The sequence below is a fragment of the Dipodomys spectabilis genome, unplaced genomic scaffold (assembly GCF_019054845.1).
Source record: "Dipodomys spectabilis isolate Male_0828 unplaced genomic scaffold, ASM1905484v1 ptg000083l, whole genome shotgun sequence".
In the NCBI taxonomy this organism is placed as follows: domain Eukaryota; kingdom Metazoa; phylum Chordata; class Mammalia; order Rodentia; family Heteromyidae; genus Dipodomys; species Dipodomys spectabilis.
The window spans coordinates 1,722,750-1,739,916 of record NW_024870760.1 but is presented as its reverse complement, the minus strand read 5'-3'; the positions used below and the strand labels follow the sequence as shown (position 1 = coordinate 1,739,916).

The following is a 17,167-nucleotide window of genomic DNA, read 5'->3' as shown; positions in this document are numbered from 1 at the left end:
TGAAAGGAAAAAAAGACAAAAAAAATGTTGAGTACTTATCTTGGGGTTCATTCCCTTAACATCAACTTATCTGACCTTTTCTGCTTGACTCAGACATATACTAGTTATTGCAAATAAGGGAAACCATGGGACCTATGTTTCTTTGGGCCTGGCTTACTTCACTTCATATAATTTTTTCCAAGTCTTTCCATTTCCTAGCAAATGGGGCAATGTCATTCTTTCTGATGGAGGCATAGAATTCCATTGTGTATCTATACCACATTTTCTTGATCCATTCATCTACTGAGGGGCATCCAGGTTGGTTCCATATCTTAGCTATGGTAAATAATTCAGAGCCCAAACTCTTGACCACAATAATGTGGGCTGCTTTCCTGTAGCCTCTTCCTGCATCTATTTTCCACCTGTTTCAGAAATGCCTCAGTACCCTTTGCACCATGATGTTCTACACAACTGCTGTTGATTGTTCAGAGTTAGTTTCTGAGTTAAGGCAGAAATCTCTGCCTTAGAAGGAAAAATGGGCATGGCCTAGGTTGATTAGCTGACTAAAAGAATTACATGTTGTAGTCTTCTGATTGTTAAGAGGACACCTTTATTTATTTTTGTTTTCATCAATTTTGTTGAACAACACCTATTCTAGACAACTTCCTGGGTTCAATTCTAGGCCCAACACAAATAGATAAGGACCTCCCCTATGTAATGTGAGCCTGGAAGAATCTCTGAGACATAGCCATTGCTTCCTTTAGCACCTGCTGAGGTGAGAAAGTGCAGGCTATCTTCAGCTGCTGGGTAGAGGGAGAGACTAAAGGCCTTGGGCAATGTTTCTCTTGCACAGGTACAAACTGACCATTCAATCAATACCCAACCCCAAATCCCCAAATAGAAACTGAAAATCAAAATTGAAATATCTGGGAGAGGTGGTTTAAAAATAATTTTTCCTTTTACGTTAAAGTGCTATTTCACATTTACTCAATTTCAATACTTTGGTTTCTCTGGTTGAGACTGGTTTTTTGCTATTCCACAACTATCTATTGATACAAATAAATTTCTATTTATTAGCATGGAAAGATCATTGTTATAGATATATCTGTTATTGCTATATGTGCACATCTGTGTGTAGTACATATACAAAACTCAAGTTTTAAAAATAGTATATATAGTGGTCTCATTTTAATTTTAAAGGTATTTGTGATGTATTGATTTAAATGTGATTTTTTTTGTACAGATAAAGCAATTCATGGATATATTTCTTCCTGTCCTCCCTTGTAAAGTCTTTTCAGGGATAATAAAAGAGATTTTGTTTTCCCTCTAGTTTGAGGATAACCTTTGCTCATTTTCAAGTTCCACAGTCATGGATATTTCAGCTAGTATGTATTTCTGTGAGAAGAATAACACAGGGCAGAAAACCGTCCAGGATTCCTAGGTCAACCATTTATTTCCTACTTGAGACTCTGTTTAACATACCTTGAATATTTTAATCAAATTATTGATGGTTAGGAAAATAATGTAACATGGTAATAAACCTTTCTAGTCCATTTTCTTTCTACCCAGTCATTTCCACATTTCTCAGTTACTAATTTTTGAAACAAAAAAGCAATACCAAAAGCTACAAAAAAAATGTATATGATACCCTTGATCTGGTGATCATCCTTGTGTCATTTTTTGTTTTGTTTTGTTTTTTGTCGGTTGTGGGGTCTGAACTCTGGGCCTGGGCACTGCCCCTGAGCTCTTCAGCTCAAGGCTAGTACTCTACCACTTGAGCCACAGCACCACTTCCAGCTTTTTCTGCTTATGTGATGCTGAGGAATCAAATCCAGGGCCTCATGCATGAAAGGCAAGCACTCTAGCACTGAACCACCTTCCCAGCCTCTCATCCTGTGTCTTATAGAGATATTCTTAAAGGGACTTTTAGCCTTTTCTCCTGGTCTTTGTTGAGACAAGCTCATTGTTTATTTCCATTTTTTCCAAACCATGGTAACTGTATTTGGAAGCCATCAATCTTCCTTTTTTAATCCTTTTATTCCAATTTTAATTATTATTATTATATTATAAAGGGGTGATATACAGAGGGGTTACAGTTACATAAGTCAGGTAATGAGTATCTTTTCTTTTTGGTAGATTGTGGGGCTTGAACTCAGGGCCTGCATGTTGTCCCTGAGCTCTTTTGCTCAAGGCTAGCACTCTATCACTTTTTCAAATTTTACCTCATTTTTATAATAAAGGTGATATTCAGAGGGATGACAATTACATGAGCCAGATAATGAATACATTTTCTTTTGTACAGTGTCTTCTTTTGCCTCACTCTCTCCCTGTCCCTCCAATCTCTACCCATGAGTGGTATAGTTCACCTTCATTATCGTCCAGTGAGCTCCACTGCTGTACTATTTTACCCTTTTCCCTGGCGTTCTGTACCCTCCCCCACCTCCTCCTGAACCTATACATATGAATATACCATACATAAACTGGTACATTTCTTTTTGAACAATGTTACCCCTTTCTCTCCCTCCCTCCTCCTAGATTTTCCTCTCCTGTCTCCACCCTCAAGTTGTATAGTTCATTTTCAACAGTGTCTAGTGAGTTCCATTGCTTAATTTGTTTACTCTTTGTCCCTCCATTTCTGTGCCTCCCTTACTCTCCCAAAGACAGATAAATGAGCAAAAAAGACAAAAGAAAACAAAAAGAACAACAAAGAGAAAAACTCTTGTTTCCATATCCTGGAGACCCACCAATCTTCTTAAGTTTACTCTTTTTAGTAATAGGTCTCTTTGTATCAATAAATCAATATACTTCAATGGAATCTTTGTTCTCTCTTTAAATCACTTTAATGCCAAAATGTAAAATTCATTTTACCTTCATTCTTTCTAAACTCTTATGTATTCCACTTTATCTCTCAGAGTGGACTGTGCTGAGGATGTAGCTCAGTGACAGACTGCATGCTGAGTATGTGTGAGGCCCTAGGATTGGTTGCTAGCACCATAATAAGAAAAGAACAGAAACCATCATAGTGCTAATATATGAGCAGGTGAATTCACATGTGCAGGTATAATATTCAGCAGGATGGTGGGCAGAGGCAAGGAACATTCTGAATGTGTTCAGCTATAACTACAAGTTTCCATATTCACCCACTTTACAACCTATTCATAAACAAAAACTTGTTTAAATGAAAGGGAATGGAAGAATGAGAAGAAATTTCTCTAGGCACACATCTTCCAAGAAATGTTCCATCCATCCACCATTCATCTATTCACTCATCATTCACCCAACCACTTTCTAGTCCATCTCCCCATCTGTCTGTCTAATCTCACATCCATTCACTTACCCCATCCATCCATCTATCCATCCATCCATCCATCCACTTTTGCTTCACATTTACTAATGTCTACTGCCTTGCCTTCAGTCTTTGAACAAAGCTGTTCTGTATATGTGCAAAGTAGACAGTCTAACCCATACTATAACTTGTCAGGTCTAAAATAAAAACGGTTTGGATCGCTCTGCCCTATTTATATAAAAATAAATTCATAGTTGAAATTATTTCCTTCTACACAATGAAGAATATGATTACATAAAATGCACAATATGTTATTCTATTTTATACTGCATCTTTCCTTCAAGAAAGTATGCTGTCTCAGGCTGGGAAGGTGGCTCAGTGGTAGAGTGCTTGCCTTGCATGCATGAGGCCCTGGGTTTGATTCCTCAGCACCACATAAGCAAGAAAGCCGGAAATGGGCATTAAGGCTCAAGTGGTAGAGCACTTGCCTTGAGCTGAAGAGCTCAGGGACAGTGCCCAAGGCCAGAGTTCAAGCCCCACCACAGACAAAAAAGAAAGAAAGTATGCTGACTTTAATGTGATTTATAATATTTTCTTAAATGCCTGTTTTAACATGTTTGTATTATCTTATAATAAAGGGATTGTTTTTGTCCCTAGGATATCTAAGAGAAAAGGAAAATTAATGGCATAGGTTTTCTTCATGAGTTAGTACATTAAGGGTAATGGTAACATTAATCCCTTTTGAAATTTCATGAACCTGTGTACTGTCTTCCAAAGAGGGAAAACACATATCAGTGTGAAATTGTGAAATATTTTCATAAAAAATTAGGAACTTCTTCAGTTTCCTGAAAACCCTGCTTGAAACCCTGGTTTGAATATATAGATTTGATATACATATATATATATATATATATATATATTTGATATATAGAGAGAGAAGAAAGTAAACTGAACTAGTTCATAAAGTAAAACCTACATGATTCCTATACTAGTGGTTCTTAACTCTGTAAAATTTATACCATGACTAATTAAATTAACTGAATACACATCAAAACTTAGGAAGAAAAGGAAGGGGAAAAGGCTGGTTAAAATAAAGTTATGTGATTGGTTTTTAATTTGATCTGAGACTATACTCATGATCAAAAACTAAGTTAGCCAGACACTGGTGGTTCAAGCCTATAATCCTAGCTACTTAGAAGGCTGAGATGTGATCATGATTCAAAGTCAGACCTGGCAGAAAAGTTCATGAGACTCTTATCTCCAATTAACTACCAAAAAGCCAAAAGTGAGTCTGCGGCTTATATGGTAAATCACCAGCCTTGAGTGAAAAAGCCTAGAGACAGCGCTCAAGTTCTGAGTTCAAGCCTCAGTGCCAGCATGAAAGAAAGAAGGGGGAGGGAGAGAGAGAGAGGAGGGGGAGAAGGAGAGGGAGAGGGAGAAGGAGAAGGAGGGAGAGACAGTAGAGGAGATAAAAATTGTGTGTTAGGAGATAGTGAAAATCATTGAAAGCCTTGTAGTAAAAACTGTCAAAGTAGTAAAGTGCTAAATCAACAATTACACTAGACAACTGGCACCATTAAAAAACTAATTTTTAAACTAAAGAAAGAAGAGGCACACTAAATTCATTTTGTTGGGAGTTGAGTGAGTTTTTGTGCTGAGCCTCATTTTCACTTTATACCGTAGAACTTTCAAATTTCCAGGCAGAAACTGATCAACACTAAGGTCTCCTTGAGGCTAGAATGTTGGGGAACTGCAGTGTCTTCTCCAGGAGAGACTCTTCCAGTGGTAACTGGCATTCTGATCCTTCATTCCTGGGACAGGCCTAGTTCCCCTAGTGAGGACAGTCACTCAGGGTGGCCTGCTCCTTTATAGCTGATCCTCTCACATCCACCTCAGGAATTTTTACCTTAAGAGTATAGTTGATGGTGTCAGGATGGGAACCTAATCAGTACATCCAGGTTTTCTTTGATGGAATGGTTGAGATTTCTTTTAAATTCAGAAGTAAAGTGTCAAACTTTTTTTTTAATGGTTGACTGATGAGATCTGATGTTATTTCCCTTATAAAGTTAATATAGTAGCATAACTTGCTCCAGATAGCTTGAATTCCATTCTGAAAAATATTCCCATATTTGAAGGGGCAATGATCATTGGAAGCTGTCTAGCCTCTCCCACTACTGCCCTGTTGGTTCTCAAATGGTTAGCAAATGGTTTTCTTCCTAATAGTATACAACCAGTCCTAAAACATCTGAAATGGAAATTAGGCAAAATAATACAGCAGACAAAATTAACCTGGCATTGCTAGAATTCCTTTATTATTTTCTGTGAGCACTTTATTTGATTTTTGATGTTGGTTGATATCTAGGTGTATATCAAACCAGCATCTCTTCCATGTACATTTAGTTTGGCTTGACCAAATATCACTCAGAAAACAGGGTGGAGAAGTCAGTTTATTGTGTTATTCCTGAGCATCTGCTCTCATTTTGGAGAACTTTTTTTAAAAAGAAAAAGCTAAAATCTGTTGTTCAAATTATATAAGTAATTAATTTTTGCCTAAGCAATTGGGCTGATAAATGCTCTCAATGAGCTTAGTGGTTTGATTTCAAATAAAAGGCATTTTTGTCAAAAACAAAAGAACAATTCCTTTGCAATCTTACAATGACATAAATACTGCCTTTCAAGAGTACTACTGGAACTTGTAATTACTCTGTTTCCCTGGCCCACCCAGAGAGTGTCATTTGAACATTTATCATAGCCAATGTTTTATTTTTGGTTTTGTTTTTTTAATTCCAGCCTTCTTGTGTTTTATTATCCTGCCAAACAGGTCCTCCCCTGCCTCGGAGCCCCTGCTACGTGGTCATCATTGTCCGTGGTGGTGGTGGTGTTGTGTGTGGTTTGCATGGCAGTGTGTAGGTCGGTTGATCGTGTATAAGCAGATGGACCAGTGGTCTTTTAACTCTGTGTTTCTATAACTGTTTGCGCTGCTAGCTGCTACACTGAAGCCACCCTGCTGTTCTCAAGGCAGTCCACCCTTGATGACTTAGATGGACAAGACCCCGTTCCTAAAACAAGCGAGCGTGCTCGGCCTAGGCTCCGTAAAATGCTCAGCATGGACATGTCTTCCTCTTCAGCTGACAGTGGCAGTTTAGCATCAAGGTGCTTAACTCATTCATGCATGCTTTGTTCTGTAATGTGATCTTCTCCCTTGATGTCTTTGCAAAGATAAATTTTATCATGTATGTCATTTTTTTTCTTATCTTTCTTTTGAAGCATTTGCATGACTAACCAAAATACAACTACAGCCCCTTCTGAAGCTGACTATTCCTAGGACCCTGTTCCATGACACTAACCTGACCTCAGTTTTGTCTGTTAGGACATTATTTAAAATCCTGACTGCAAATACTCATTGCCCTCCCCTTGATATCTACAAAGATTTAAAAGTATGCTTCCTATATTTGATTTACAGATTTTGTAAGTAGCTCTCGTAGGGAGAAACCTCAGGAATTATAGAAAACTTTTTCTTACGATTTTGCTAGCAATACATACTATACAAAAAGAACAAATCTGAAAATCTGCCATGCATGGCCATTTTTAGTTGTAGCAGAATTAATCTGTCAATGTCTTATGTGCATGGCTAACCTAAAAGTCATAGCCAAGCAAATGATTCACCTATATTCCCAAATAACTCAAGAGGCAAAAATGAGAAGATTTAAATTAGAGGCCAACCTGGATGAAAAGTTCATGAGCCTCCATCTCATCCTATAAACTAGGCCTAGGGGTATGTCCCTGTCATCCTAGCTAGATGGGAAGTACAAATATGAAGATCATGGTCCAGGGTAGCCAAAGCACGGCTTTGAGCCTATCCAGAAAACTGAAGCGAAGAGGCTGGGGACATGGCCCAAAAAGGCTGAGTGACTGCCTAGCAATTGGAGGCCCCAAGTTCAAACTCCACCAAAAAAAAAAAAGCCAGAACGTTTACCACTGACTTTTGAAGAGAATTTTATTTAGAATATATCCCCACTTAGGCTATAACTTGTTTTGTTTGCAAAGAATTTTTGGAAGTATTTATTAGCATACAGTGATTGTACAAACTGGTTTCTTTGTGATATTTACAACATGCATATAAGCTAGTTTGATCAAAATCATCCCCACTATAAGTTGCCCTTCTTCAACCCTGCCCTCCTAGTTTTAACAGTTTGTGTTGAACTTCATTATTTAATTTTCATTCTGATACAATGGCTTACGTTTTTTCTAAGTAACCACTTAGAAGTGAATTATCTGTAAACAATGTAAAGACATTAAAAAAAAATAAGCCTTAGAGGCCAGGTGCCAGTGGCTCACCCTGTAATCCTAGCTTCTCAGGAGGCTGAGATCTGAGGATCAAAACCAACCTAAGACTGTGAGACTCTTATCTCCAATTAACTACCAAATGAACCAGAAGTAGAGCTGTAGCTCAAGTGGTAAAGCTCTAACCTTGATCAAAAAAGCTCAGAGACAGTACCCAAGCCCTGAATTCAAGCTTCAGGACCAGCACACACATATATACACATATACAAATATACAAATATTTGTATGTGTATATGTATATATATATATATATATATATACACATGTATATATATATATATACACACATACACACACACACAATCTTAGCAGGGTCAGGGACATCAGCTAGGTTGTGCCTATCCTGACATGAAAATGATCCAATCTAAAAGAAATTAACTCAGATAGCTCATGGTGACAAATCTGAGGGTGCTCACATAGATTTTTTTTTTTAGCAGCTGTGTGTATCACTGCAACACTGCACGCTGCAGGCCAGGTGTTTGATTGGAGCTTGCTGAATTCTGAAGGAACCCTCAGCCTTCAGACACTCACATGACCCCAACCTTAGGAACTGTGCTTATCATGACTTCCAGTTATTGGGAAGTCAGAACTTGGGTAGAGTTTCTCTGTGATCTGAAAATCCCTGGGGGAGTGAGTGGGGCAATGTCACAGCTTCCTACAGAGCTATCTAATGGAGGTGAGTCTAGTGACCCTCTGGTTAGTCCTGGTATTCCCAGAGATGTCTATATGATGTATGTTCTTAGGGCCAAAGCCCTGATCAAGCTTCAAGGGTTCCTGCAGACCTAGTTCTGTCACAGGCTGCCACACGGGGCCTTCCATGCTCATTCATGCTCATTGGCATGACTACATACCAAGAAAAATAGATTCAACCTGTGCATTTGAGAATGATCATGTTTCTAGGACCTACTTGCTCATGCATGTCATGTAGACAGTAGTGGACACTTCAGGATACAACAAATTATATACACCTCCACCAGGCTCCAAATAATCCTGTCTTCTTTGTGGATGGGGGAGGTCTGTGTGCTTCCTCCATTCCCAACAGGAAGGACAGAGTAACAAAGGCATGTCAGGAATATCCCCGCATGGCTGCTCCGTTTTCAGTTCCAACCTTTCCTGCATGCAGATAGGGAAAGCTGGAGGAAAAAAAAGGCTAAAAGAAAAGGGAAGAGAGGCAAAGTACAGGGTGGACAAAGTAAGGACTAGGAAAGCATGTGGAGAAATGCTGGAAGAGGGATGGATAAGAAATAGTGAACAGATGTCTTTGAGTGGCTGGAGAAAAGGACAACATTGTGGAGTGCAGCAGGCAGCTGAGAGGAAAGCCATACTGGGAAGGCAAATATTTCTAGAAAAATGGTTGCAAACTGTAGGGGTGGTGGAAATGTAGTCATTTGAGCTTCACATCAGTAAGAAAAAAGACCCTATGTGGGAAACAGAAAAAAGTCATATTGAAGAAGAGTGGCTCTTGGTCGGCTCAGCTGGTGATTGATCATTCCTGTCATCCCCACTAGATCTGGGTGGATCCTTTCTGTAGGACTGAGAGTAGAACACATCTTGGTTAAAAAAATCTTTGGCACAAACTAGCATGGCTTGTCCTTTGCTTATGCAGTCTTCTCTTCTTCAGAGACACCTAATGGTAGTTATGCTATGCTGACTAGGTAATGACTTGGAAATAAACCCTGAAGCTCATGGCTGTGAATTTTGTTTTTAAAAAAACTGCACATAGATGAAATTTGCACCTTGAGAGGAATGTGACTTGCTTCGGTTTTGAAGGGGGAGCATGCCCTCTGTCCATATTTATATCAGAAAAACTACTGTTTGTGCAGTTTCTGCAGACCAGGAATTAGTCTGATGGAACAAAGCAGATGGAATGCAGAAAAAATGGGGTATTTCTTTTCCTCTCTTGCTTGATGTTTTCTCTTTGGGAGTTCTGAGGTGTGTGTTTAGAGTTTGGGCCAGTCCTGGGGAGTTTAGATGCTAAGACAAGTGCTCTGTGCCCATCCCTCTCTCCTGACAGTGAGCCCACACAGTGTACCATGCTATACTCACGTCAGGGGACCACAGAAACCATTGAGGAGGTGGAGGTGGAGGCGGAAGAGGAAGCAGTGGGCCTGGAGCCACAGCTTGGAGACGCTGAGGAGGAGAAGCCGGAAGAAGAAGAAGAGGAAGAGGATGAGGAAGAGGAGGAGGTGGAGTTTGATGCAGAGGCCGAGGAGGTTGGCCTCACTCCTGATGAAGAGTTGCCCCAGTTCTCCACAGATGACGGGGATGTGGAGCCCCCACCCTCCTACAGCAAAGCTGTCAGCTTTGAGCGCCTGTCCTTTGCCTCTCAGGATGACTCTGGGGGCAAGAACCACATGGTGGTGAGCCCTGATGACAGCCGCACAGACAAATTGGAGTCGAGCATCCTACCACCGCTCACTCATGAGCTGACAGCTAGCGAGCTACTGCTCAACAAGTAAGACCACAAGCAGGCCCATGACCTTACAATACAAATTGTATTGTGAGCAAATACACATTTCTCACATGTGTCTTCTGATCTCATGTAGAGTCCATCCCAGCCCCAGACACTAAGAACAAACTCCCAATTCTAAAACTTCTTGTCCTTTAGTACTTCCATGATTGAGTCACAGAACCAACCCAAACTGCCCTGAGCCTATGTGGCCTCCTCTCCTGCATAGGGCACTGCTGGCGCATAGGGCTCCTGCTTCTAATCCTATGATAAGAGGATTGTATCTCAAAGCCTGCCAGGCAGAAAGGTCCCTGAGACTCTTATTTCCAGTTAACCAGCAAAAAGCTGGCAGTAGAGATACAGTTCAAATGGTAGATGCCAAGTTTGAGTGAAAAGCCAAGTGAGATTGTAAGGTATTGAGTTCAAACCTCAGTATCAGCACACAAAGAAGTCTAGCCATCCTAATCTGAAAATCTCAGACCCAAAAATACTTTAAATGCCACATGTAAGAAGTAGATCAACTCATACCATAAAACTTTCTTTCATGGACAAAATTTGGCAAAATAATATTGAAATTGCCCTCTGGCTATTTTAATACAATAACTATGACACATAAACTTGATGTTTAGACTTGAGTTTCCAACCAAAGTTGCTTCATTATGGACTTATTTTAAAATTTGGAAAAAAAGATCTTAAATCTAGAACACTTCCAGCCCAAAGCATTTCAACTGGATTAAATTGACTAACAAAAAATTAATGGGAGCCTAGGATGTTGGGACAAGGAATAGGGCAGGGAATTCAGTAAGAAGGGTCATGCTGAATGAAATCCAGCTGGAGACAAGAGTCTCATCATGTTTATTGTGACAGGATGTTCCGTGATGATGAGCTGGAAGAATCAGAGAAGTTCTATGTAGGCCAGCCCCGGTTCTTGCTGCTGTTCTACGCCATGTACAATACTCTGGTAGCCCGCTCAGAAATGGTGTGCTACTTTGTGATTATCCTCAACCACATGGTGTCTGCCTCCATGATCACACTCCTTCTGCCCATCCTCATCTTCCTCTGGGCTATGCTGTCTGTCCCCCGGCCTAGCCGACGGTTCTGGATGATGGCTATCGTCTATACTGAGGTAGGTCCATCACCTACACAGCCTTCTTGGATTTATGTCATTTTCACCATCAGTTACCTAGTGCTGACATTTTATATACCTCCTCATATTTCACATATCGTGGAGAGAATGGTGGAACCATTCTGTTTCCACTTAAAACCCCTAAGGGAACATCTTAAGTGAGATCAAATAATTGACTTGGGTTTCTCAACTGTTGAATGGTGGGGCGGGGGGGGGGGGGGGGTATTGGAGCCTGGTTGTGACATATGCATTATTAATCACTGAGACAGTAACTGTCTTTTGCAGAATCAAACAGCGCACTGGCATCAGCAAGTGTTCAACAAATAGACACTGAAATAACAACATACAAGAATATATTTTGAGGTTTGGGTATTGATGACTCCTGCCTGTAAACTTAGGAACTCAGGAGGTTGAGATCTGAGAATCGCAGGTTCAAAGCCAGCCAGGGCAGTAAACTCTGTGAGACACTTATCTCCAACTAACTACTAAAAAGCTGGAAATGGTGCTGTGGTTCAAAGTAGTAGAGCACAAAAGCTCAAGAACAGTGCCCACACCTTGAGTTCAAGCCCCAGGACTGGCATCAAAAAACAAAAAAAAAGAATATACTTGGAAAATTTGGCACCACTGGCTCATGTTCATGCATATAACCTATCCAGTCAAGAGGCAAAGATCTGAGGATGGAGGTTCAAAGCCAGCCTGGGCAGATAAATCTGACTCTTATTTCCAGTTAACCAACAAAAAGTGCCAGAAGTGGTAGAGTGTCAGCCTCAGGCAAAAAAGCTAACCAAGAGCATTAGGTCCTGAGTTCAAGCCCCAGTACAGCATAAAAAAAAAACCCACTTTGAATATAGTTTAGTACAACATGCATATTTCCCATATACGCCAACAGAAAATTAAATGAGCACATAAAAATCTAAATGTCAGAAAGGCTACCCTCACTCTCATTAGAAGGGGTACCTGTCTGACTAGAGTGACTTGTTTTTCCAAACTGTCCTATGAAATCATAGATGATTGTAAAGTCCCAGGAAGCCCTGGGGAATCCTCACAGCCTCATGCCCAGGCTCCTGTGGTTGGTTGTGTGGGTAAGTTTGTGAAGAAGGTTGAGTTTCCTTCTGGGTGCATAAGGACACACTTTCACTGTCAATAGCACGGCACGTGGATCTTAAAGTACAGGACTCAGAGACATCCAGTTACAGCCTAGAGATTTTATAGGATTACAAGTAATTCAACAGGCAATTAAAACAAGATATAGAGAGAATCATCTCACAATTACTGTTTAAAGCATTGAAAGTTGGGCGCTGGTGGCTCATGCCTGTAATCCTAACCACTCGGGAGGCTGAGATCTGAGGATCGCGGTTCAAAGCCAGCCTGGGCAGGAAAGTCCGTGAAACTCTTATCTCCAATAAAAACCACCAGAAAACTGGAAGTGGCGCTGTAGCTCAAGTGGTAGAGTGCTAGCCTTGAGCTGAAGAGCTAAGGGACAGTGCTCAGGCCCAGAGTTCAAGCCCCACAACTGAACAAAAAAATAAAATAAAGCATTGAAAATACGTATCTTATTCCCATGATGAAAATAAAGGCTATAAAGAAAAGTACATAGACATTACTCTAATTGAGATATTCATGTAGTTTTGCCAAAAATAGATATTGTTTGTATATTCCTATTGTAACACCTCTAGGGATGTACTGACTCCCTCCTCAGTGATGGCTAACATTCTGTTCTCTTATCCTTCTTTCTGGGAGGGAGTTTTCCAGACACCCTTCCTCACCTAGGGATGAGGAAGATACCCATAATGTAACAAAGGAGACAAGAACTGCTTGTATAACATTCATCTTAAAAATCAAAATGTTCAAACCTGGCGCCGGTGGCTCATGCCTGTGATCCTAGCTACTTAGGGGGTTGAGATCTGAGGATCATGGTTCAAAGCCAGCCCGGCCAGGATCATCCATGAGACTCTTATCTCCAATAAACCACCAGAAAACCAGAAGTGGTGCTGTGGCTCAAGTGGTAGAGTGCTTGCCTTCAGCAGAAGAGCTGAGGACAGCACCCAGGCTCAGAGTTCAAGCCCCATGACCAACCAAAAATGAAAGAAAAAAAAAAAAGAAATGTTCTTGGTTAAGTTGGGCTCCCACTTTCTGTCATATGAAGGATGAAATACATGGAAACCCCAGTTGACACTAGTTTACTCTACAATATAAACCACATGCCAAAAACCACAAGAACTATGCCCAGACTTAAGAATACATGAAGGAAAAGTAGTTGTTTTTCTTTTGCAATGGTTTACATACAGATCTGGCCAGCAGATAAGGAGGAAAGTAGAGATGAATGCCTCAGAGCTTTATGGGATCATACAGAAGTGGAGCTCAGTAGTAGAGCTTACACCTGCCACACACAAGGCCCTGAGTTCTGTGTGTAAGTACACACACATGTACATGCACGCATGCACACACATACACACACAAAAATCAAACTGTATAATGTCCAAAAGGTTCAAATTAAATCAATACATGACATATAAACACTTCCATTTTCAAGTTTGTCCTGTCATATTGTAATAACTTAATAACTATATAAATGCCTCCTAAAGAAACCAGTATAAAAGCTAATTTTTCAAAATGAGATGAAATGACAGTCACCTAAGCATCAACACATTGCCCGATGGCCTCACCGTGTCTACAGCTTATGACTCATGTGACCATGAGACATTGCTCTTGTTATAAAGTCCAGTGATATTGATATTTCACATAATTGTAGATATTCCCCCCATCAAAACTATGAAATGGGTATTTTCCTCAGTTTCTGTCAGTGTTTCTCATATATACCTATTACTAAAGAATTTCCTTTGAATTTCTGTCATTATATGTAGGTGGCAATTGTGGTCAAATATTTCTTCCAATTTGGATTCTTCCCCTGGAATAAGAATGTGGAGCTGAACAAGGATAAACCTTACCACCCTCCAAACATCATAGGGGTGGAAAAGAAGGAGGGCTATGTGCTTTACGACCTCATTCAGCTCCTGGCCCTGTTCTTCCATCGCTCCATCTTGAAGGTACTGGTCGCTCATGGTTCATCAGCTTGTGGCGATAACCCCAGCCCTAGTGCTATTCCTGGGGAACTTGAACACTGGGTTTCAGGATGGGGTCATGAGATGCCTCTGCTCCTTAAAATAAATGATAGTTCTATCTATTTAATTCCCATTTTCTCTAAATAGTCCATAAGAGAACTTGGAGTAAATCTGTATTTCAACCCTGGATTCATCATAATTAGTCCACATTTGAGAAACCTTCCTAAGTACTGGGTAGTATCTTAGCCTGATACACCAAATTCCACCTTTGTTTCAGCTAGAACCTCAGAAAACACTCAGAGATGGATCACAAGGCCACTTGTCCCCATTTATACCTCCTGCCTACTTCTAGCATTACTGCTTTTACTAGGGGGTCTCTTGTGAAACCCTTAGCTATTACTAAAGACCACAATTGGTGTGGCCAATTTGCTGTAGAGGGCACTCTTCTTCACATGACTCTAGGAAGACCTCCAGCAGGGCAATCCTGAATAGCCAGTGGAGTTTTTCTTCTCACACACTGTCATAAACAATGCTTTATTATGTCATTCAATGCTAAGGAAGTATAAATTATCCATAGCATTTTTTTCTGTACTAAGGGGTCTGTTAAAACCTTGGTGTCCTCCTGTTATTTGAAAGTTAGCTGTTTTGTTTTGTTTTGTTTTGTTTTTTTTTAAAATTTTATTTTATTTTATTTGAGAACATACTGTACAGAGGGGTTACAATTACATGGGCAGGATAATGCATACATTTCTTACCAAGCATTGCAGCCTCCTCCTTTGTTTACCCTTCACCTCCCTTCCCAGCCTCCCCCTTCCCTCCCACCCAATCATACCCCCCCACTCCCCCCCCACCGACATTGTAAAGCTGGTTTTGACATGACATTTTGTACTTCTCATTGTTGCAACAGGTCCACCTGAATCCTTAAACGACTTGTTTGTCCCCATCTCCTCCACATGTTATACTGACATCAAATATAGTGAAAGTGGGGGTTACACTGTGGGGGAGGGACATACAAAGCAACACAGAAATAATCTTATAAATGCGTTAGAAACACATGCATGAAAGAAACAAAAACATTAAAATACATATTTGAGGTTTCGTTTTCCTAACATCACATTATCTGACTTTTTCCGCTTGACTCATACCTATACTAGATATTGCAAATAAGGGAAACCATGGGACCTGTGTTTCTTTGGGCCTGGCTTACTTCACTTAATATAATTTTTTCCAAGCCTTTCCATTTCCTAACAAATGGGGAAATGTCATTCTTTCTGATGGAGGCATAGAATTCCATTGTGTATATATACCACATCTTCTTGATCCATTCATCTACTGAAGGGCATCTGGGTTCGTTCCATGTCTTAGCTATGGTAAATAATGCTGCAATAAACATAGTTGTGCTGGTAGCTTTAGTGTGGCCTTGTTTGTGATCATTTGGGTAAATGCCCAAAAGTGGGATTGCTGGGTCATTGGGGAGCTCTATGTGGAGTCTTTTGAGGAACCTCCATACTGCTTTCCAAAGTGGTTGAACAAGTTTACATTCCCACCAACAATGAAGTAAGGTTCCTTTCTGTCCACATCCCCTCCAGCATCTGTTGTTGTTGGAGTTCTTGAAAGTTAGCTGTTTTGATAACGTGTTTTAAATTTATTTTATCAACTAATATATCAGTTCCTAGGATCCTTTTTGGCACAAGGCTTGGAGTGAGTTCACATACACACACACCCCACATATATATTTTCTTTTGGTGAACTGATCATTTTCTGACTTGGTCTCCAACCACTTGGCCTGCAGTTCTTGTCCTCTTAAATTTAAGTCACAAAGGATGGAGCCTGGCAGTCCTCATGGTCAGGGGACAACCTTGTTGGAGTACTTCATGCCTAGGAACAAGGCTACAGGGAGTACTGGCAGCCTTTTGCTCCAAGGAGATCCCAAGGCTCTCAGCCTCTTGGCCTGCCATTTTTCTTCTCTTTACCAATTCCTTGTCCATTTTCATTAAGCAAACACCAGGCTCTGCGAAAGGCATCACAAGCTTTGCCTGATATTTGAGTAGAATATTTGCTTTGTTCCTGAATCAGCCTGGAGGGAGGCAGTGGTCACTTCTCATCATGCAGGCTATGGGAGGGATAGAACCATTATGGAAAGCAGAGGTACTGATGAATTTGGGGTGAAGAGGTGAGTCCTCAAAGGTCATTGCAATGCTCCCAGTTCTTGCTTCGAACACACAGACATGTTCTGGAAAGTACTTTTGTTCAAAGAACAAGTCAAGTGATTATCATTTCATCTTTATTCTATCTGCCAAAACTTTCTTAATCTTTCCTTTGTTAATCAATCAAACCGGTTACTGACAGTCATCTCTGTTCTCCTGGGACACTTGTGCAGCTTCTGTACACTTCTGTCCTTTGGTTTGCTGGGCTTGATACATACTGTACGACAGAATGCCATCTCCCCCACTAGCAATGGTGGCCTCACTTGTCACTCTTGGTCTTCAGTGTCATGGCCTATGGGATGAGGATGACATTGTTGACAATGGCACAGACAAGGAGGAATCTGATGATGAGTGCTCCCTTGGACATGGCAGAAGAGACTCTGCAGATTCACTGAAGTCCATCAACCTTGCCGCCTCCGTGGAGTCTGTGCACGTGACGTTCCCAGAGCAGCCAGCTGCCTTCCGCAGAAAACGCTCAAGCAGCAACACCCAGATCTCCCCAGGATCCAGCTTCTCTTCAAACAGGTCCAAAAGAGGTATCTGTCATATGGCTTCTAGGCTAAGCTGCCAAATGATCTCATCTTTCTGGTACCTGTGAGTCTTAGGAAGTGATGTTATTTATCAGGTGCTATCAAGAGATGGATATTGTAACGCAAAAGGAAAACGCTCTGGTGTCCGATCCAAGTTCAAGTCTTGCCTCGTTGTGTGGCTTCT

The 17,167-nt window shown here is 40.7% G+C and overlaps 1 protein-coding gene across 1 annotated transcript in view; it reads left to right on the top strand.

Annotated features, from left to right (window-relative positions):
- Piezo2 (piezo type mechanosensitive ion channel component 2) overlaps nt 1-17,167 on the top strand; it is a 275,550-nt gene that overhangs the window by 234,508 nt on the left and 23,875 nt on the right. The window contains exons 36-40 of the mRNA XM_042683691.1: nt 6,251-6,418; nt 9,624-10,064; nt 10,926-11,184; nt 14,049-14,231; nt 16,737-16,989. Of these exons, the coding sequence (XP_042539625.1) occupies nt 6,251-6,418; nt 9,624-10,064; nt 10,926-11,184; nt 14,049-14,231; nt 16,737-16,989 (1,304 nt within the window). The remainder of the gene's footprint in view (nt 1-6,250; nt 6,419-9,623; nt 10,065-10,925; nt 11,185-14,048; nt 14,232-16,736; nt 16,990-17,167) is intronic.